Source organism: Misgurnus anguillicaudatus, chromosome 10 (assembly GCF_027580225.2).
Source record: "Misgurnus anguillicaudatus chromosome 10, ASM2758022v2, whole genome shotgun sequence".
In the NCBI taxonomy this organism is placed as follows: Eukaryota; Metazoa; Chordata; class Actinopteri; order Cypriniformes; family Cobitidae; genus Misgurnus; species Misgurnus anguillicaudatus.
In genome coordinates this window covers 10,512,585-10,535,190 of record NC_073346.2, presented here as the reverse complement: position 1 = coordinate 10,535,190, position 22,606 = coordinate 10,512,585, and the positions used below count along the sequence as shown (strand labels likewise).

Sequence of the window (22,606 nt, the reverse complement as noted above, 5' to 3'; positions counted from 1 at the left end):
TTGTTTTTTCTGTCTTTAATTTTGCAGTGATACATGTATGAATTATAATGTTAGGCTAGTAACGTAATAGTCGCATCTACTGGTATGTTAACATCAGACCCCATCACTGACTCTGTTGGTATTATCCACGCAACAACTCCTTGGCATTTTGACTTACAGACACCGCTACTAGCCTACAACACAAGGCACGTCTATTCTTTCTGCCTCTCGGTTGCGCGCGGAAGCAGTCATGATGTCGCCGAGCAACCCATCTATATGTCATTCCACAGTTTAGGCACTGTCTGTAGTAATTACATATTCCTAATAAAGTAAATAAATGCATGAATCTAACATATCCATATGTGACCCGCTCTGGCGAAATGAGTCGGAAGTCGCAACGTTCTATTTTAAGATATGAGCCGATAATGTGAAAAACACTGAAATAATCGATTTTTTTTTAGCTAATTTCAAAGAACAGACATTCAAAAATAATCTCCCAAAGTTTCGTAGGCCCAATAATTGAGTAAAGGTATTTAAATGATTAATAAATTTGAAAAAGTTTATGCTGGAAATAAACAGCGCTTTTCTCAAGTTCTCTCGTCACCTCGGAGCATTTCTCGGGTATTATATATAAACTTTATTACAGGCTCTAGGCCCAACATCATGACATACAACATAACAGAGGGAATACAGTAAATACATACACACATAAAAACATACTTTGATTCATGAGAGTCTTAACAGGCACCCATACCAATGTTTCCACAAATATGATTGATATCTAACTGAGCTGTACCTGGGGCTTGTGAGCATCACAATAATACAATTTTGAGACTCATCAAGTCTGGACATGAACTTAAACATTAGGTTCCTCAAGAGAGCCTGCAAAGTGCTTAGCCCTGAGTCACAGAAGAGCTTACTTGCAATGCTACTCCTGGGCTGGTTCAGAAGTATCCTCAGGCAGTCATTATATGCTACCTGAAGTTTGCGCATGGTCTCCTTTTTGTATCTGACCCACAATGGGGCTGCATAGATAGGGGTGCAATATGCACGAAACAAGCTCACTTTCACATCATCAGAACAGTGATGGAATTTCCGGACTAACATATTTGCTTGAACATACAACATTCGTCTGTGCCTACAGTATACATATCTGCATCATCTTCCATCCTGTCAGTGATGATGTGCCCAAGATATTTTGTACAGTTAGATACACAGAGGGATTGCCCTGACAGGTAAAACATTGGAAAATGTATCTTCTGATCCTCCTTGGCCCTACATATCAATACAACACTCTTTTTTGCATTGTACTGTACATCAAACTCAACCCCATACTCAGAGCATATATTTAACAGCTGCTGGAACCCAACAGTGCTAGGGGACATAATAGCCAAATCATCTGCATACATCAGATGGTTTAACAGAGTGTTCCCTATCAGACAACCTGTCTTACACTTCCCTAACTGATTCGACAGGCTGTCCATGTATAGGTTAAACAAGGCTGGAGACAGAAGCCCCCCCTGCCTTACTCCATTGCCTACACTAAAGGATGAGGATAGGCTGTTTCCCCATTTAACTTGCATATGTTGTTTGGCATACCAGTAAACCAGGATACGTATGATGCATCCAGGCACACCCCTAAGCTTGAGTTTAGTAAAAAGCTTATGGTGATTTACCCTGTCAAATGCCTTGGAGGCATCAATAAACCCTAGAAATATTGTAGATCCCTGCCTTCTGTAGGATTCAACAGCTTCTTTCAAGGCATAGATACATAGATCTGTACTGTGCTTGGCCTTAAAACCAAATTGATTTTCTGTTGTGTAAATGAACTCACTCAGTCTATCTAGTAGCATCTTTTCTAACACCTTTGAAAGAATGCTGGCTAAGGCAATGGGTCTATAGTTGTCCAAACTCCCTATTTTACCTGCCTTATCCTTAATAACCGGCACTAATGTGACTGTCAACATGTTGTCTGGCAATATACCATGTGTCATCAGCCCTGTAAAGCAGATGGACAGTAGAGCTGCTACCCTGGGGCTGGCTAACTTAAGGTGCTCCGCAGTGATGTTATCTTTGCCACTAGCTTTGTTATCAGCTAGTTGCTCTATAACATGATAAACCTCACTGGGAGTAAAATTAATTACTTCCTCATTTAACTTGCCCACACAATAAGGCTCACTTTTAATACAATTAAACAGAGCTGCGTAGTGCTGCCTCCACTGCTCTGCTATATTGTCTCCACCAGATACCCCTTCAATGTGGTATGGCAGTACTGCTTTGGCCCTATTTGTAACTTTTACCTCTTTCCAGAAGTCAGTGACATTGTTACCAAGCAAGTTTTCAGCCATAGAATGAGCTCTTAAGGCTTGCTCATGCTTCCCAACAAAGCGCACTGCATATTTATATCTAGCATTTGTACGTTTCTTATGCTCTAATTCTGGCCCCTGTCTGGGTCGACCGGCTATAACCCAGGCTCTATGAGCTGTCTTAGCGGCTTCCTGATGGGCAGCTACATACTTTGTCCAACCAGGCTTGGTTTTCTTAGCCTTTCTGGGGTGAGTGTGTAGAGGTCTACTGGCCTCATATATAGCACTCACTATACTATTGTACATTTCACATAGATCATTACAGTGAGTATCATCATTACAGTTAATATTTGTACATAAAATAGCATTCATGGGTAGCTGTACTTCCCTTAAGAGAACATCTGTTCTCTCACAATAAAACATGACATCCTCTTTAGATTGTTTAGCCCAATTCACTTTGACTGTCGATCTGCTGCAACCAGGTAGGTTATCAACATTTATTGTCATAGAGACAGGTAGTAGTCAACCCATACATAATTTCCACTGTCTCCAGACTATCATGGGCATCAGCTGTACAGATTACATGATCCAGCCAAGATGTTGTGTGCCATGCTTCACTGATGTAAGTATAACTATCTACAGGCAGAAATTTCTTGCTGGAAAGAACCAGTTTACTGTCATGACAGAACTGCATCAAATGCTGACCAAAGAGAGATTTGTCATCAGAGATGTCTGCATTTAAATCACCCATCACAAATATATTTGCATATGTACATTCCTTAATATAAGAGTTTAAAAATGCCAATCTGTTCATATATTCATCTTCATTTTTATAGCAGTCATATGGGGTATAAACATTTAAAATAATAAAAACATTCATATCATGCATAACTTTAATTGCAATACACCAGTCCACCTCTAATCTGATAATACTGATAATTGGGTCATATTTCTTGCGCCAAAGAATGGCCACACCTCCAGGTATTCTACCACGTACCATTCTAGTGCTTAAATCCGTTGTGGACTCTCCTGCTCCATGGAAATTAATGTGTATAGAATTGAGTTTATCAAGGTCCTGTTTAGCTAAAAATGTCTCTTGCAAGCAGAGAATATCTGTGGTCTCCAGTACCTGGTCAACAATAACACGACGTGCTCTGTCCCCAGCAGTCTGTCCTAGGCGCAAGCCTCGTGAGTTGTATGACACCACTCTGATCACCATCACTGTGGCTAGCACTAGGTATCATGTACCCCAGCCCCCATTAAAGGCACATTCATCACTGCCATTGGCCCACCTGTAGACTTGGGTTTGCGTGATTCATAAAATCGCCGCACAAAAGTGCCTTCAGGCCACAGCTCTGGATTATACATTTCACCCACTTCTTTGCACTCTGCAGTTATTTTAAATGAACTGAACCGGCTTTGTACAGTTTCTATCTTTTGACAAGCAGGGACGTCGTTAGGCCTATTTTAGGGGGGCTGAAGCTCCCCCAAAATGTTCCTAAGCCCCCCTAAATGATTATAAGAACAACAGTAAAATTTGATTTATCAAAAACCGTATCCTCATTAATATTTAGACTCAACAAATGTTATATATCCAGCTACAAAAAAACATCTGACAAGTCGGACAGAATACGCTAGATGTCGAACGTCAAGTGACCAAACCGGAAAACGGCGATCGCTTCCGGTTGCCTGTATTAGTGATGGGTCGTTCGCGAACGAGCGGTGTCATGAGCAATCCAGTCCCCCCGAGCAATTCGGTCTCCCCGAGGACCCCGATTGGTATCTAGCACTAATGCCTGCTCAAAAATGTGTCATTGCAATATCTCGTCTGCATACGCGGCTAGCAAGCTAATAATGTTGTACAAAATAGAAACATTACATTTTTAAAAAATAAAAGTTAACTAAAAAAAACAATATAATAAACTAATATTCATGTTGCAGACACGTCAGTACTTTTGTGTCATCATCTGCTTTACAAAAACAATACTTTTATTTTTTGTAAATTATTAACATACCTTACGGAATATATATTTTTAAAAGTAAAAGTGTAGTAATCAACCATGGCTTATAATTATAATTTAAATGTGTGATTCAACTATGTAGTAATCATGTTTTGTATAAGTAATTAATGAGTAAGTAATTGTATAAGTAGACAGTCAAAAGTGGAAATGGTACAGTATAATAATCTAAATAATAAAATGACACAAGCAATGTGTAGATCTCCCACCTATAGCCTCATTTATATACTACTATATGAAACATATCATTTAAAAGACATCAATTGTAATTTTAACAACGTTCTAACTACATAAATCATAACGCGATTTTGTAGGAATTGTAATAAGGCGCAAGAAAACTACCCATGAGGAGTTTTTTCAGCCAATGGAGTCGCGCGGGGTCCTAGGGGAGACCGAATTGCCCGGGGGGACCGAATTGCTCACGACACCGGCTCTAAGAGCTGATTCTTTGTAGCGAACGAGCAGAGCCGAATCTTCAGACGCATGCAGGGGAGCCGGCTCTTCTAAGGGAGCCGAGCCAGAAGAGCGGAATCTATGAAAAGAGCCGGACTGCGATCACTAAAATGTAGAGCCAGCGCTTGAGCCGAAAGAGCCGAATCAATGGAAAGAGCCGGACTGCCCATCACTAATACACACGCTAGTACGCACGCTAATGGTGAAATAAAGATTGGTAAGTGTCGTGATACGGAGGAGTGAAATTGTAAGTTGTTTTTAATTACCTGCTGGCTGCTTACCTTTAGCTACGTTTTCTTGAGGTAAAAGGAATGGGAATATTTTGGTTTGCTATGTCATGAAAAACTTTAGTCTTGCACAAGCAAAATACAAGAAATTGTTAACTTAGCAATCTAATCACAACTCTTTATTCTTTGCCAACAATATAGGCCTAATAATCTTTAAAATAAAATATCTCTAAAATAAAATATCTCTAAAAGAGGCATATTCAACAGTATCAATCCCCATAGAATGTTGTTTTCACTGAAAACTAAATGTCATCATAGGGTCCCTGTTAATGCAATACTGTTGTATCCTTCAATTCATTGAGCAGATGAGATGGATATTAGAAAATATTTTAGGAGAGAGAAAGAGAAGCAGCTGCAGGAGATTGGCAGGCCAGTTAATTCTGAGGGAGCCGGTGTGATTGAGGTCAGTAATGGTCTATAGGTCTAAGGATAGTTTTTCTTTTCTTTTCTTTTCTTGAATTTCTTATAACAATAAGCATTTGTTGGCAGGTCTAGGCATTATGCATAGCATACACTATATTTTTTTCATTATATTTAATATGCTAGCTATATTCTAACTAGGCCTGAGACTATTTTAATCATATAATGTGATAAATTAAATATTAAATACGTAGATGTTACCTAAAAGTAGGCTAAAGATGAGTAAATGCCCAAACTCTCCACAGATACACATGTGAAACAAAAATGAAAGCAGTCATATAGTACATATTATACAGTAATCATTACTCCAAATCTTTTATTCCTTCCGCCATCAGGTTATTGTATTTATACAGTAGCCACTTTAAAAAGGATCCATATCAATAGCTTACCTGGTAAAATACTGCCCTTTTGTTGTTGATTTATATTATACATTGTATTCATTTGGCAGAATAAATCATCTTTAATTGAGAAATGCTCAAACCTGTGTGTTGTCAAATGTCACTATGACTTTAAAACTCTAGTTCTTGGGTTAAACTGTATGCAAGTCAAACAAAATTGCACTCTGATTGAACCTATCCACCATAGCATTCTGTGTGTGGACAACTTAATATAGAAATTAGATATAGTATGCTATTACTTTATCATACAGTTACAAAAGCATACAGATAGCATTTAAGTCATTGCTTATAGAATAACTAATCAGGAGCAAAGTCTGGCCTAAATTCACCCATGCAGCTTTGATGTGTCTAAAAGCTAACATTACAGTAACTTTTATTTAACAGAGTAGAAATGGAAGAGGAGGATATGTCTGTCATGTTTTACTTGTTAACATCTGACTGGTTGTTGACATAATTGTAGCTCAGATGTGAGTGCAAAAATTTAGCAAACACAAGTTACAAATACTCTGTGGGCTGAGCCCCCCCTGTCTTCCAATCCTAGTGACTTCCCTGTTGACAAGTTACTTCACGCCCAAGTTTATCTTTCATGTAACTAGACAAAGTCTCAGAGTCTAAATCAGGTGAGAATTTTGTTACAAATACACTCACCAGCTTAGATTTAATGACTTGGATGTTTCCAGCAGAACCAGTCCCAACAATGCCACCAATTTTCTTCCCTTTGGGAGGATGCAGACGTGGTTTGGCCTTAACTGAAGCATTTTCGGGGACCTTTTTCCAATGGCTGTTGGTCCTCTGAACCAAGTTCCACGGTGGGGTAGCTGCCACGTCACTCCACGTGACATGAGGGTCTCCCTTTGCAGTGCTGTTTGGCCCATCCAGGCCCAAGGAGGAACTCTCCACCTTCTGCATCGAGTCTTTCTTACTGGTCTGGCCCTCCATGCCAACTTGGGTCTTCTCACAGACCTGTGGAGTAGACGATCTCTTACTTGTTACAGGCTTGTTGGTTTGGAAAGTAGGCCCTCTCTCCAGATTTGGTCTAGGCTGCTCAATAGCACCCATGCGTTGATTTATGTCTGCGGTGATAATCCGCAGATCGTTACAGGTGATTGTCTGCAAAGCCACAGCCTGTTTCATGATGGTAATATCTGCACCTAGTTGTCTATCTGTGCGGTAGATTTCAGGTTTTGTTCGAACTCTACTTCTGCCTACAGCACCTGCACATGCAGCGGCGGCCATCTTGGAATAGTCCAAGATATCTGAAACGTCACTATTTGTGCTCTCCAAATATGGTGTTGCACGTTGTTATAGAGCCAATCAAAAAGCAAAAAGATCATTTGTCAATGGGAATCCCCGGGGCATGCGATTGGTCCAGCCATCCTCCTGTCAGACTCACAGCGCTCTGTGTAAACAATTTGTAGATCTCCTCAGAAAGATTAAACATTATTAATTTGAGAAATGTCGCTGTCAAAAGAGAGCAAAGTCGGTTAAGCATTGAACTCACTGGAGGCTTCTAACCTAATCTCTGCTGCTGGTCAGCAAGAGTGGCTAAAGCTAGTAAGTGATTTTTTTGGCTCTGGAGACGTGTCTTCCTCTGATGACAGTGACATCGAAAGTGACAGCCCTGTGGAAAATGATCACGACGATGATGAAAACGTTGAACAGCCTATGACTTATGTTGGAGAAATTAAAGGCGCTCTAAGCGAATTGAAGCGTTTTAGACTATAAAACATTTTTTGTTACATACCGGAAACATCTCCTCACTATCTGCTTGCTGTCTGTCCGCTGATCAAACTGTAAAAAAACGCGATCTCTGTAGACAGCCCAGGCTTCACAAACGGCAATATCAACATAGTGGCCAAACCTAGCATCACAAAACAAAACAAAGTATTTCAGCCAATAAACGACAAAAAGGATTTGGGGGTGGGGCGCGTTCATGAAAGCACGGAAGGGAGGGGGAGGGGGAGGAGTTAGCTACGCTCCGTCTGTTTGAAAACAGTTTCAAACGTCAACAATAACTAACGTCTCGCAGATTCGCTTAGAGAGCCTTTAATAGGGTCATGTCTAGTTGTGAAGCAGTTAGCCGTGATCGAGAAGACGAATTAGCAAAAATACGTGCATTTTGCTGTAAAGGGTGTAAACTCAACGATGGAGAGCCGTGTTTTCAGTCACTCGATGAAGATTTTGTTTACGAGATACGTCTGTCTATGGCATCTGTCACTGAATACGAGAAAGATTTGGTCCTGTTGGGGAAACTGAGTTGCCACTTTCACAATTCCAAGATGACAAGATGCTCAAAGAAAAAAGTGCAGCAAGAGCGTCGGCACCAAAGGACAGAAAATTACGTAAATGGCAAGAAAGTCTGTCGAGAGACATTCAAGTTTTTACATTGGTAAGTAACTTTAAAAATGTAAGCAGCTCTTAATACAGAACTATAGCTATAATGGCGAAATGCATTGCTTTACATTTTTGACAGTAAAGCATTACAAAGAACATGGGATGACGCCCCGTGTAAAAACATCCGGTGGCCGTCAGAAATCAGACAAGCGCCTGCTCACTAGGGTTGGGCATCGTTTTGATTTGAACGATTCTGTTTCCGATTTCGATTCTTGCTTTCGATTTCAGTTCTTTTTGATTCTCAATTCCGATTCTTTGAGGGGTGGAGTTAAAACATGACACAGGCTCATTTCACAGAGGAAATGTTTATTCTGATTCAATGAGTTTTAGTTTTGGGAACTGCAGCTTATGCAGAAGAAAATTAGGAACGCACCAGACCAAAAAACACATATATTTATATATTACAGAACTTGCACCCTGGTCTGGACATGTATAAACTCATTAAATTAAAAACAGTTCTTGTTCAAAAAAATGAGCATGTCTGCCTTCTCAGGCAGTATCCGTGAACGTTCAGCACAGATTGTGTCACCGGCAGTTGAGAACACCCGTTCACTAGGTGTAGAGGAGGCCTGAACACACAAATATGAAAAGGCGGTGTTTGACATTAAAGGATAAGTCATGCGCTGGTTCCACCACCAGGCAGCAGGGTCATCAGACGTAAAGGTTGGTGGTGTCTCCTTATACATCTGGATCTCCTTCTCTGCCTGGTCCTGGATGGACATGGTCCTCCTATGAGATGACATCTTTTCTGCATCCTCATCGGCAAAAAGCCCCTCCAATGGAGACTTTCTTGGATGTTTGCTTGGAGGTTGTTGCTGCAAAAACAAAGAATGGACATGTTCGCTAAAAGAAAAACATATACAACTAAAGGGCAAAGGCTAAGATCCTAAATATAATTTCAACATTTCTGTGCTTACATTCTCATCTTCCTCCTCCACTTCATCATTCTCATCCCTTTTCTCACTACCTTCTCCACAATCGTCCTCTGTTGACTGCTAATAACATAATTTGCATTTATAGACCAAACATTTTAATGACTGAATTGGAGACATTAAATGTTTGAGCTTCAATCACATTATATAACCTGCTCATGCTCGGAGTCTTTCACCATGTCTCTTTTGATTCGGTCCCAGACAGCATCATCATCACCACCAATATTTAGTTTGAAGCGTGGGTCTAATGCTGTGGCCACTTCAAGAAAGTTCCTGATGTCCTCACTCTGCAAAATAAAAATGTTATTTAAATACACAATGAAGTCACAGGAATATAATTATTTAATGTATTGTTCTTTAATGAAAGTTCACATATTTTTTACCTGATATCGCTTGGACAAGTTTGCCCAAACTTGCTTCTTGAGATTGGTTATAAAAACTGTGTCTCCCTCAACAACAGTAAAGTGCATCTCAAGCTTTTTCAGAATTGGCAGGATCTGGCCACATGTGGGTTCTTCTCAGTTGAAACGCAAAGCGTGGAAGTGTAAAGAACTCTCATCAAGTTGATGAAGTCCTCTGCCTTCCTGAAGTCTTCATCACTCAGCCGGGCAAGTCTGTGACAATTAGGATACATTTTATAATATAAAATGAATAGTTATTCTTGCTTACACTTTATTTTTAATGATCTAATCTAACATTAGACTCTGACTTTAAGTTGACTGAAACTTGAGCTGCTTTGTGTTTTATTTATCTTGTGTATTGGTGCTATGTTGAGTAGGATACCCAGATTTTCCTCTCTCCTATCTAGACTAGCTCTGCCTGTCCCTCTCCATATTCTTTCTCAGCCGTTGATCCAAGCTGGCTGCTTGAATTGCCGGGTATTACTCTAGGAATCTCTCCATCATAAGGTAGAGAGAGTTCCATCGAGTTCTCACATCAAGTGTGAGTGAGTGTTGAGGTAGCTCTGACACAAACAATAAAATCACAAATATAGAAAAAACATAACATCACACAACATGTATGTGATTTTGTTACATTCAAACATCAGCTATTGTTGTACATTACTAAAAAAGACATATTAATTATATAGCATTCACAGTGGTAAAATGAAACAAATTCAGTGATTCTTACTAAGGAGATCTTGCTTCTCTCGCAGAACAACCTTTGCCATCGAGGACCTCTTCATCCACACGATGATGGCACGGATCTTTGCAGTCCACTGAGTCACTGCAGTCAGGGAGTAGAGACTCTGTGCTGCAAGATTGAGTGTGTGTGCAAAGCAGCCCAGTTTTACAAACTCTAGTCTTTTTATGGCTACGTCCATATTTGCAGAATTATCCACAGTAGCAGCCACTACTTTGTCAAAAATGCCATAATCTTTCAGGATGTCGCCGATCTCCTCTGCCACAACATGTCCAGTCTGGGCTGTGTAGACTGCTTTGGTTTGCAGCACTTTTTGCTTCATTTTGCCCTCCACTAAATAGTGTGCTGTGACAGTTAGGTAGTGGTCCTGAGCAATGCTAGTCCAGGAGTCACAAGTGAGGGCAACAGAGTGGACCTCGGCAAGCTCAGAGATTACATTAGATTTTTCTATTTTGTACCAAGTTGGGATTAACTGGTTTGCCAAATAGTCTCTGGTGGGGGGGTGTACTTGGGGTTGATAGAATGGATCATATCCCTGTGAACATAAAAACACAATTATAGGACCTAATGTTAACTTCGAAATCTTGCTTCCAAAGTTCAACCTATCTTTACTTTTTGATTAACGTTAACCCTTTTAAACCAGCATGTCATTTGTATGTGTGAAAAAACTAAACTGTGCAACCCAATGTCACAAAAAAGACTTGTATACATGTATTATAGTTCATTTTTCAACTTTAAAGTGTTAAAAAACTTTTGTGATTTTTCTGTATTTGTTTTATAAAAATCAGTACATTTATTCTCTTTTTTTGTCTATTTAAATTCTATTTACAAACTCACCACACACAGTAATGGTTACTGTAATTTGTTGAATTCGTTCTGAAAAAGATGACACCTTGCACATGAAGATAGCACATTGCTTTAGAATTTTACAGTAAAAAACACCTATATATAAGCTTCAGGTTTAAAGGGTTAACTAACATAATAGTTACCTGAACGTAGGCGATTCTACGTCAGAGAAGGGATGCAGTCTTTTCACCACATATGCGGTAACTTTTCAGTGGCACTCTTCCACTTTCTCCGCCGGCATTTTCCCCTGCTTTGCTGCAAAGGTGAATGGAGTTTCACACCGAGTCTCCACCAGTTTAGCATTTCCAGCAGTAACATTAGGACTGCTACTAGCGTGGGCAATTTGCGTAACACTACATTCATCTACAAGTGGGAAAAAATCAGTCACGTTGTTGTTCACCACAACTAGCAATTTGGTTAAGCGCTTTGTTACACTACAATCACTTACCTGATTGTGACGACAAAGTAATGTTTGTTGGCGCAGGGTTGCCCGAGGAGGACGAGACCGTTGACAGCACGTCGAACACGCTACAGTCCTTGTTAATTTGTACACCATGCAGGCGTAGGTGTTTAGTCATGTTTATAGTGCATCCTCCCGTGCAAGAAATAAGTTTATCACATGTGTTGCACTGTGCCAACCCAGGCTTTTTTAATGTGAAATAAAGCCACACTTTTGAGCGCCGCTTACCGTGCTCCATGACTGCAACAGAACAAGCGGGCGCGTGCGCGGCAAGCACTTCCGGAAATACGGTGGCCGCTATGGAAACCAAAACTTGCACGTTTGGAACCGATGATCGGAATCGAAAACACATTTTATAAATGATTCCAATGGCATCGTTATTTTGGAACCAGTTCCAGTTGGAACCGGTTCTCGATGCCCAACCCTACTGCTCACGCTCAACTTCGCGGAGCTTCAAGGACTGGGTCTTCCAGGTCGAGTCCCTGGCTACAAACGCTTTGATATCAAGTTGCTGCCCTCTAATTACACCAAGGCTACAGTTTTTCGTGCCTATGAACAGGCAGTTAGGTCAGGAGGTAGGTATTCTTTATTAATGAGCATTTCAGTGCTGAATTGATAAACCTATTATGGTGAAAAAGAACTTAATGTAATTATGAATGTCACAAAAATCTTAACAAGATGTGTTCCAAATTTTAGGATGATATCTAAAAAAAAGAGCTTTCAGTAAGATTTTATTTGGGCGCAGTACCAAACGTTTTCACTAGATGGACAGCCAAGCTTCCTTACTGAACATAAATGCGCCTGCTTTTATGTTTTGAGCGATCTGAACCATGTATTTTCCATAATTTTCATTATGAAGAAGATAATATTCATGCTTATCGCTATTTATTTATTTATTTATTTTATTAGAATCCCCATTAGCTGATGCAACAAATGTATCCGCTACTCTTCCTGGGGTCCACACATAACAAATAACTTGCATAGCAATACACAATCCTTTTATCCAGTCCTACACCAAAAACAGCAAATTCTCATAAAGTACATATACATATACTCACTCACATATGCACATATACATACAGACACACATTTCAAAATAAAGGCCTAAACATGCCTAATTAATATGAAATATTCTTGTTGCAAATTGATACATTACTACTCCTTTTTAATTTATTTTAAAAAACAGCCACCAAATATGAAAACTTTTTTGTAAGCTTTCAATAGTTTGTCAATATTACTTTAGGTTTTTACTAAGATGGCAGTCAAGGGGTTAAAGTGCATTAATAATTTATTGTTAATTAATAGTTAATTGAGGAGGTTTTTCCTAAACTTTTTTTTTTCAGAACATCGGGTGGTGAACATTGTAACATTTCGGAGCCTGTGGAAGACCCTTGTGCCCTATATAGTCCGGACAAAGCCAATGACAGACTTGTGTCAAAAAACAACTCGACCATCTACAAGTCTGCCAACCTGACTGAAGCAGAGAAATCGGAGCGATGCAGAAACCAGGAAAAACACCTCATGAATGTTATATTAGAACGCTCACTGTATCAAGACATGGTTCAGAAAGCCAAGGATACTGTAAAAGACCATGACATTCATGAACACTGTCCTTATGATCCATGCTCCCGAGAAATCACAATGCACTACTCGTTTGATTTTGCCCAGCAGGTGCATTTTCCCTCCAATCCACTTCAGCCCGGTCCTATGTACTTCTTGACCCCTCGGAAATGTGGATTGTTTGGCATTAACTGTGAGGCTATTCCAAGACAGGTTAACTACCTTATAGATGAGAGTGTATGCATCACCAAAGGGCCAAAAGCTGTGGTGTCATTCCTTGATCATTTCTTCACTCAATATGGCATGGGTGAAAAGCATGTCCAGCTACATTGTGACAACTGTGTAGGCGAGAACAAGAACAATACTGTGCTACAATACCTGCTATGGAGAGTTCTTCATGGATTGCATGAAACAATTTCATTGAACTTTCTTATCGTGGGCCATACAAAGTTTGCACCAGATTGGGTATTTGGCTTGGTGAAACAAAGCTATCGCCGAAAGAGCAGCACAGTGACTGGAGTTAACATCCCGCAATTGGTTGGACGGGAAGATGGGGAAGTCATAGTGAAGCAGCGTGATTGGCAGTCTTTCCTGAAGCCATTCTTCCGACATCTCCCGGGAATAGCCCGACACCAGCATTATCGGTATGTAATCTATGTTACATACTACATAATACTAATGGTATATGTCCATCATGTGCTGTGTGTGTGGATGTGTGCTTCTGTGTTACAGTGCATGGGTATCTGCATATAATTGTAAATGGATGTTTTTCAACTAGTTTTCCCCAATCTTCTGTATTTGTCAGAATGAGCAGTGACCATCCTGGCTGGGTATTTTACAAGGCCTTTGCCAACTCTGAGGAACAAGGAATGTGCTTGCTCCAAGAGGATGCACCACCAATCCAGAGACCCCCTGTCGTCAAGCCCCCTGCCTGGATTTGAAAAGAAAGACTTATCTGTACCAAAATATCCGTGAGTTTTGCACAGAAAATACAAAGGACATTACATGCCCAAAACCGGCAACCGAGAAAGTAAGTTATCCCTCTCCCCGCCCAGCTAAGGAGAAAAGAGCTGAAATGTGAATTTAATGTCCAATTTGTCCAATCAGAGTGAGTGTATTGTGTATGGATGTGAGTGAGTTCAATTATTGTGTGAGTGTATTTATCTGCAAGGAGAACCCATTACAATGTGTTTAATATATTTTACCCCAATATTTAACTGTTGGTGTCTCCGTTATGAATTTGTTACACTGTTGTTGTCAACTAGCCTACACAAAGATGTTAATGCATAGGCTAGCATTATTTGTTTTCTTTTTGCTTGTCTCTCTCTCACACACACACACGCACGCGCACACACACACACACACACACACACACACTCATTCTCTCTCTAGCAAAAATGTAGCACTTCTGTTCAATCTTTCTGATTTTAGTAAATCTTTGCAAAGTCCCTTTTAAAATATTTATTCAAATAAATACTTTACAATAATTTAAGCTTCAGTCTGGTTTACTGTAATAGCATTTATATATTAATGTCTTTGGTCAAATTAAGCTGTAAAATAATGCAATGCAATGGATTTGGAAAGATATTTACAAAAAATGGGCAAAAAACTTTAAAAGCCAATTTCTCAGGTTTTCAGTTGAAAAAAGAGGGCAGACTACCATAATTCAAATGCCTATATCTTTAAAACCATTCAAGGTATGACTTTGGATATCATTTGAAAGCTTATGATATCCTCTTTCTAAAGATATCAAAATCTCAATTTTGAAATTTGGGTCACTGTGACTCATTTTGCTGGATCGGGTCACATATTATATTCTAGCACATTAATGTAATTACAATAATCATACATACCTTGGATTACACCAGAAAATGTCAGTATCTTGGCATCTTTTGTGATGAGTATTGGATCACATAAGCTTTGTGTTGTGCACTTTGTACATTTCAATTCTGTGGGCACTAGATGTCTTGGAAAGAACTGGTTGGACTTTAGATCTCTGGAATGATCTAGTAAGGTCTTGGGAAACTCACTAGGAAGTTTTTTGTGTTCCATCATGTAGTGGATCATTTCTTTGATGTTTGAGTCAGACGGTGGATAGCTGTCATCATCTTTCTTTTCTTTAGGTGATTCAGGAGGAACTTCCTCCACACTTTTCACCTTTTTAAACAATTCTTTGTGATGGTGAAAGAGATGCCACTTTGAAACAGCCTTGTGAATACAAGACTTTCTTGGCATTGAGCAAGGGCAATACCAGGCGTTTTTCTTAACATCATAGGAGACCATTACTCGGCTGTAAGTCTGCTGCAATATGAGTGTTTTTTTCATACACAGACACATACAACTTGTTTAGTTGGTCTCCTATTTGTACAGACACTGACAATGGAACTCCTTCAGCCTTAGAATCCTTCTTCAGATTAATTAACTGATTCTTCCTTGCTTCTCCAAACCACTTCTGGTCAACCATCATACACTGGAAGATCAGTCTGTATTTGACCAACAATAGGATAAAGACTGCAAGGTGTCACACTCAAATGGCTTAATGGCACTTCTGTGGGCAAAGTCTCTGGTAATGCAGCACTCATCCAATTTGCACTCATCCAATTCACACTCAGACCTTTGTAATTGTCTTTGTTTGTAAATATGCTCATTTTCCAGCTCCCATACAGTTGATTTTTACAGTTTTGGAATCTATTCAGCTGATCTCCGGGTCTGTCGGTACCACTTTTAGCATAGCTTAGCATAATCCATTGACTCTGATTAGACCATTATCATTGTGCTCAAAAATAACCAAAGGGTCTCCATATGTTTCCTATTTAAAACTTGACTCTTCTGTAGTTACATTGTGTACTAAGACGTACGGAAAATAAAAGTTGTGTTTTTCTAGGCAGATATGGCTAGGAACTATACTCTCATTCTGGCGTAATAATCAAGGACTTTGCTGCTGTAACATGGCTGCAGGAGGCACAATGATATGACGCATTGCCCGAAAATAGTCCCCTGCCATTGAAAGCTACTAAGGGGACTATTTTCGGCTGCTTGGTAATACCATTGTGCCTCCTGCAGCCATGTTACAGCAGCAAAGTTCTTGTGGACTGTCCCTTCAAAAAAGAGAAGTGTCCCTTTAATCTACAGTACTGTTCTAGCCCTATAACAAATCCGAAATCCTAAGATCAATCTTTTAGCCGATATTTTCAGTAGACTACAACTAAACAGTATTTATAATACATGCCTTCCATCCAGCAACTGCGATTAGCTTTGTTTGCAATCTGAAAAGGCAAAAAATCTCACATTTTGTAAACTTAAATGACAAAGGGCGCACTCACACTATCCAAACCAAACCGTGCTCGGGCGCGTTTGACCCCCAAAGCCTGGTTTGTTTGACTAGTGTGATCGCTCTGTTCCAGGTGCGGATTGGTTAATCGCGCCGCGGCCAGGTTGCAGAGGTGGGCCGGAGCGCGGTTCACTTGGGTGAAGACGTCAGTTGCATGACCACTCACCTTCATCTGCCTCCGTAAAAACCTTTTGATGCGCGCAGCGGGGTTACGTGAATGTCCGAGCTGCACACGTAACAGATCAACCAAACAACATGATGACATGTGAGAGGGCTGCCTGTAATCAAGCACCAAACAACTCCGAATAAAAAACACAGACTTATCATTACGGTGGGTTCCAGTGTTAAGAGAGAGGTTTACTTCCTGCTTTTTTCAAAACAACCGCATCTTAATGACGAAAGCGCGCCCGGACTCGGATGGATAAAATGTACAGTGTGAGTGCGTGCACCTGGGGGAGCAGGGAGGGGTGACAATTGCGCTGGGGCATGGTTTGGTTTGGATAATGTGAGTGCGCCCAAATTCAAACAATTAATGCAGTTTCTTTATGTTTGACAGGAGAGGTGCGTAGAATATCCGAAAACTGCAGAAATTATTACTTAAGGAAAAGTAATAATCTTTATAGATATTGTAGTAAAATTATCCAAATGAAAGAACTAGAAATAGAATTTTCTTCCCTGAAGTATGTACCAAAAATATTTAAAAATGCCATATTTTATTGTGCAGGATTGTTTGCCTTTTAACCATGATATTTTGATGATATTGTACTGTGAAAATCTCACACCACTGCAACCCTGAATAGTATAAGTTTACAAGTTAGTTACCTAAAGAACTCTTAACATTTCCACACTGAAGTTCTGATTGAGCTGTAACTGCTGGCTTGTCAAGCATTAGGTTTACAGTCTTCATGTTTGAAAGAGACCCTCGAAGAAATAAAAGATAGAAAAGATGACTCTACATGCAGAGGATGATGCTAAACAAACATGCAATATTTTATTTTTGTCACAAACTCTGACCTCTGTTTAATGAAGCTGAAGATGTTAATGTGGGATCTTGTGTCACATATCCTCTCAACTTTCAATGCAGGGCGCTCTTGAAATGCAAGATTTAGCTTCATACCTCTTTGCTCCAGAGTTGTAAACACTGTACTTCTGCTGTTACCCACTAGATACAATATCAACAAATATTCATAAAAATTATCAATTGATTCAAACATTGATGAAATTGTATGAAATAAGCACAATACCATGCCAACTTAATTTAATATAACATGATCTATAGCAAAATTTTATACAAATACCTTCAAACTAAATACATACAAATCGTAATACAAACCTTTATATCTTCAAAATGTCTACGAACATGGATCTGTACCATGTGCGAAATTCAGTCTGTCACAAAATAGGCACAGGTTAAGAGTAGACTGCTCTGGTTACAATGATGTGGTGGACCATGTTTGTTGGAAAAGATAGAATCTCACCATTTCTAAAGTAGGAAAAAAAGAGTTTATCACCTGAAAGACAATGAGATATTACTACACATTAAATTCTCGAACATCGTGTTAAATGTTAACAATGTACACAAGAACTTTTACTCACCTCATTCAATTAATGTGGTTGTTATTACTCTGCTGCTGCAGTTACCACTGTTTCAACGCTAACTGCCCCCTGCTGGGTCGGAGCAAAATGTCAAAGGCAGGATGAACAAATGTGGACACATGTCCAACACGTTCCGCCTCAAAGTTTCGCCCCATCGTCCATGCTGCAGCCTGGGGTTACTCAAACTTTTCGAGCGGTATCAGTAGACCAAGCCAACTTTAACTTGCATATCTAAATGGAAAAGGTCTACGTAACACATATGGAAATTACAAACATGTTATCCCAATTAATACATTTAATTTATGAAATTGAATTAGCTACCTTACCTTGCAAACAATGCTTCTCTCTCTTCTCTGACTGGCGGAACAGCTGGGAAACGCATTGGGCGTGGCCAACTTGTTGCTCCATTCGAAAGTGGCCAACAGAATCAGGTCTTTCATTCAGCTAGGTTGATCCCGCCCACTGAGATTGCAAGCAAAACTTTTTGATTCAAAAGAAAAGGTTATTTGATCTGCAAACAAAAACAAACGTAGCAGAGAGCAAAATATAGGGAAACTGCTCAAAGAAAAACTTGTATGGCAAAGATTTTGGTTAACAATTACTGTATTTTCTAATTAAAATAATTTTAAGATAACTTTTTTTAAATGCAAATATCAATATTTTACATCAATTTAATTGTTTTGCTCTCAAATACTGTATGTTTGATTAAATAATAATGACACAAATGTAATACCATATCACACACAACATGCTGCCTTTTTTGGACACTTTTAAAAAGAGCAGGGCGGCACAGCTTTTTTTATTGGCAGGCAACCACCGAGGCAGCTGTCTTGTCAATCAAATATTGAAGCGTGAGCGCTCTTTTGCTGTTAACTGTCATATTAGCAGAAACTTTAAAAAGAGGACGCTTGCTCTTACCTTGATTGAGGGTGAAATGTGCACAAACACACAGAAGATAGTGAGTAACAGTCTCCGGTTGTTTCAAGCAACTGTAACCTTCTGTCACCACAACCCCCTCTAATTCGATTGGACAATAGAAAAACATGAATGATGTCAGGTGCTTTTCCGCAATGAGCGCTCCTCTGTGTGGTGCGGCAGGCGGCATTTGTGTGTATGGCCATCGCATTGTACCCTGACAGAAGCACAAAGAAATCACTCCCGTCTGGAGAGAACTTGCAGCGTCAATGAGACACACATACACAAGTAAATAAGGATTTAGATGTCATGTTTGCTGCACTCGGATAAAACAACTCAGCACAGCACTGAATGCAGAGATCAGGGGTTGAGTGTCCATTGACCGCAGGGCTTGAGCTATGAATATGGATCATCTAAGCCTTTTACCCATCAATGCCGCGGGGGTGTAGCGATCTCAGCTCATTTCAGATAATGAAGTACTGTAGGAGAAAGACGGTACCCTCTCCTAATACGGTTTACACCGAATCATGTTTTTTATTAATTTTGCGAAAAGCACAACATTTTGTTTTTATTGGGAGTTGTCACAAAAAAACAGACACTTTAACGTTTTAAATAATGTATAAATCATATCTGTATCAAAATATAAAAAAAATCACCAGAGTAATCAAAGTCTCTTTGCGCAGTGAATGAAAAATAAACACTTTGCGGCACGAGCGCCGCGGTTGACCCTGCAGGGAGTTCCATTGTGTAACTTTTAGAAGGATCTCTTGACAGAAATGCAATACAATATACATAACTGTATCAGTTGTGTATAAAGATCTTACAAAATGAACTGTATTGTTTTTATTACCTTAGAATGAGCCGTTTTTATCAACATGCACAGCAGGTCTTCTTACATCAGGGGTGTACAAACCATTTAGGCTGAGGGCCGGATCTGGAAAAATCCTCTTACGAGGGCCAACCTTTATCATGCTGACATTAACCATACAAAATACAACTAGGCCACAAACTGCTCACAAGTAAAGAACTGAATTTACCTAATTAAATAAGTCCTCTTAAAATGAACATAAAAACAGTAATAAATAAAACAAATAAGCATTTTGAACACGGAGTCATTTAGCTAACGCAAGGGCAAATTTTGGATTTTCACATTGGTGGGGATGTAAATAATGTCATTATATTAGTTGTGTCATATTTATTAAATGGCGGTGTGCATGATCTCTAAAACCAATGTTGACATTTGAAATCATCTAAACAAACATGCCCCTAACCCCAATAGAATCTTGACCTTCTTTTGATAGACCCGCCCCACACATACGCAACCTAAGCAACGATGTCAGTTAGTAGAGATGCCCCTTACTAGTGTGTTTTGGTCCAATGAGCAGGACACCAGAGTTTACATGTAAATTTTTATCTATCACAACAAACTATGTATCATTGGAATGGTCTGAGCCTCTAGAATACACATTTCAACAGTGTTTTATAAAATTAATTATGTAAGCATAATTGTTTCATTTATAAAGAGAATGTGCCTCAAAACACTGATATCCTGCTAAATGTCACTGTCCCGCCTACGTTTACTTTAGTGTTTTGCATGTGAATTCTAAATCAAAGCAAGAGATACACATTATAAAATTCTCCATCGTTTGCTATTACTCCTTACATTCTCAACAAAATTAATTCGTAAATGTCAGCAATTTTTTTAAAGTGTAAAACTAGCATTGGCACTCATAGCATATGTTTTGGTTCTGTCCTTTAATTTCAAGGTTCTGGAGCCGGGTTCAAAAATTATTACAGATTACATTTGGTTATTCTGTAAAGATTCTTGGCTCTTTATTCTAGGTCTAGTACAAAAAATAAGACAATTGCACCAGGGGACTTGATTCTTGCTCAGAAGTTGCTCTTTATTGCCCGGAGATGTATTTTACTTAATTGGATTAAAGACAAACCACCATCAATCCACCAGTGGTTCCAAGAGGTCTACAGAATACTTCCATTTAAAATAATTAATGCATCACTTAAGGGTAATATGGACACCTTCAGATGTATTTGGTCTCCCTTTTTTGACATTTTACCAGACTCAACTAAAAGAACTAAAAGAACTAAAAGCTGTAGTCTACGATGTTGAAAATCGGTCGAGAAAGCCTGAGACGGTTGGGAAGTTTTAAAAAACTCATTCCACCCCTCCACACATACACCCTTCTGTGCTACTTGATCCCTCACACCGAGAAACAACCTGAACAACGTCACTCAGTCAAGCTGTGATCACCGGTAGTAAGCATCTAAACAGATGTAGAGGACTGGAAATGATAGACTCTTAGTAAAAAAAGAAAGAAATAAAAACACCCCTACATTTTTTTTTGACCTCAGGTTCTTTTAAAGATATGTATGTAAACAGCCTGTAGAGGGCGCATGACACATTGAAAACAGTCAGTAGTTATGTTCTTTTAAAGATATGTATGTAAACAGCCTGTAGAGGGCGCATGACACATTAAAAAGAGAGAGTAGTTACGTTCTGGTCAAAAGATCAGTAATAAAAGTGCCAGAACGCTGATGCATGGTATCTGCTTTCTCTTATCATATTTACAGGTATGTTGGACTTGTTAAGTACCAATATTTAACTAAAATCCACATGTAAGTGTCTTATAAGAGAATATTAATGATGGATGTCTGGATTAAATGGAGTATTTGTTGTTAAATGACATGTTTACCTATTCTTTGATTCAGGCATCGTGTTAAAGGGTAAATCGGGTTAAAACAACATTAGGAAAAGCTATATCTTTTAAAATGTTGGTTAAACCTAAGAGATATGCACTCGTAATGTATAAGTTAAATGTATGTTGGATGGATTGATATCAAATCTAATGTTGTGTTAAATTGATTGATGTTTTCACCATGTGCTGCATAGAAATGTAAAATGGCGACCAGCAGCCATGTTTTTTTCTTTCAAGTTAGATGGACTGATATATCAAATATTGCATTATGTTGATTAATGTATTTTACCATTTGTTGTGTGGAAGTGTAATATAACAATCAGCAGCCATGTGAATGCAAAAAGGTGAAAGGATGAAAGTAATATGGATTATAATTAATTTTGCCATCTACAAAGGTGTTGTAAGTTCTGAATACTGTGTGTTAAATTCTTGTATGTAATGACATGAAGAGAAGACAACAATTGTTTAATAAGATGTTTATTGAACAAATTGAACATTTTAATTTCTGTGTTTACCAACATGCATGTACTTTGATAATGTAGGGTAAATATTGAAATGATCTTACTGAGTATTCAAGTTAATCTTCTGAGATTTAAATGAATACAATAATGACAATTAATTCTGTGAAAGCAAAAAAACTGAATTGTTCATGTTGTTAATTGAAAAGTATACCTACCTGTTCCTGGTTATTAAAAAAAAGAGAAAAAAAGATCAGTAATAAAAGTGCCAGAACGCTGATGCATGGTATCTGCTTTCTCTTATCATATTTACAGTTACGAACTCGACTCTTCCTTATCGAGGTCCGTAACATTTTGGGGGCTCGTCCGGGATTCGGATCTTGGTATCAGTGCTGA

General features: G+C 39.0%; 1 protein-coding gene across 1 annotated transcript; it reads right to left on the bottom strand.

Moving 5' to 3' along the window:
• Positions 1-8,701: 8,701 nt before the first annotated feature.
• Positions 8,702-11,528, bottom strand: LOC141367373 (E3 SUMO-protein ligase ZBED1-like). The gene is made up of 5 exons (XM_073872708.1): positions 11,168-11,528; positions 9,571-10,865; positions 9,340-9,474; positions 9,173-9,250; positions 8,702-9,070 (listed from the first exon to the last, which is right to left on the bottom strand). The coding sequence occupies exons 2-5, from the start codon at positions 9,655-9,657 to the stop codon at positions 8,702-8,704; spliced, it is 669 nt and encodes a 222-aa protein (XP_073728809.1). The 5' UTR covers positions 9,658-10,865; positions 11,168-11,528.
• Between the last annotated feature and the right edge of the window lie 11,078 nt (positions 11,529-22,606).

Bases quoted from the DNA above. Each gene is read 5' to 3' on its own strand.
- LOC141367373 (XM_073872708.1), bottom strand. From the start codon at position 9,657: ATGCACTTTACTGTTGTTGAGGGAGACACAGTTTTTATAACCAATCTC. The intron at 9,251-9,339 runs GTTATATAATGT...TTATGTTATTAG, and splicing joins AAGACTCCGAGCATGAGCAG to CAGTCAACAGAGGACGATTG. The intron at 9,071-9,172 runs GTAAGCACAGAA...TTGTTTTTGCAG, and splicing joins TGGAGGAGGAAGATGAGAAT to CAACAACCTCCAAGCAAACA.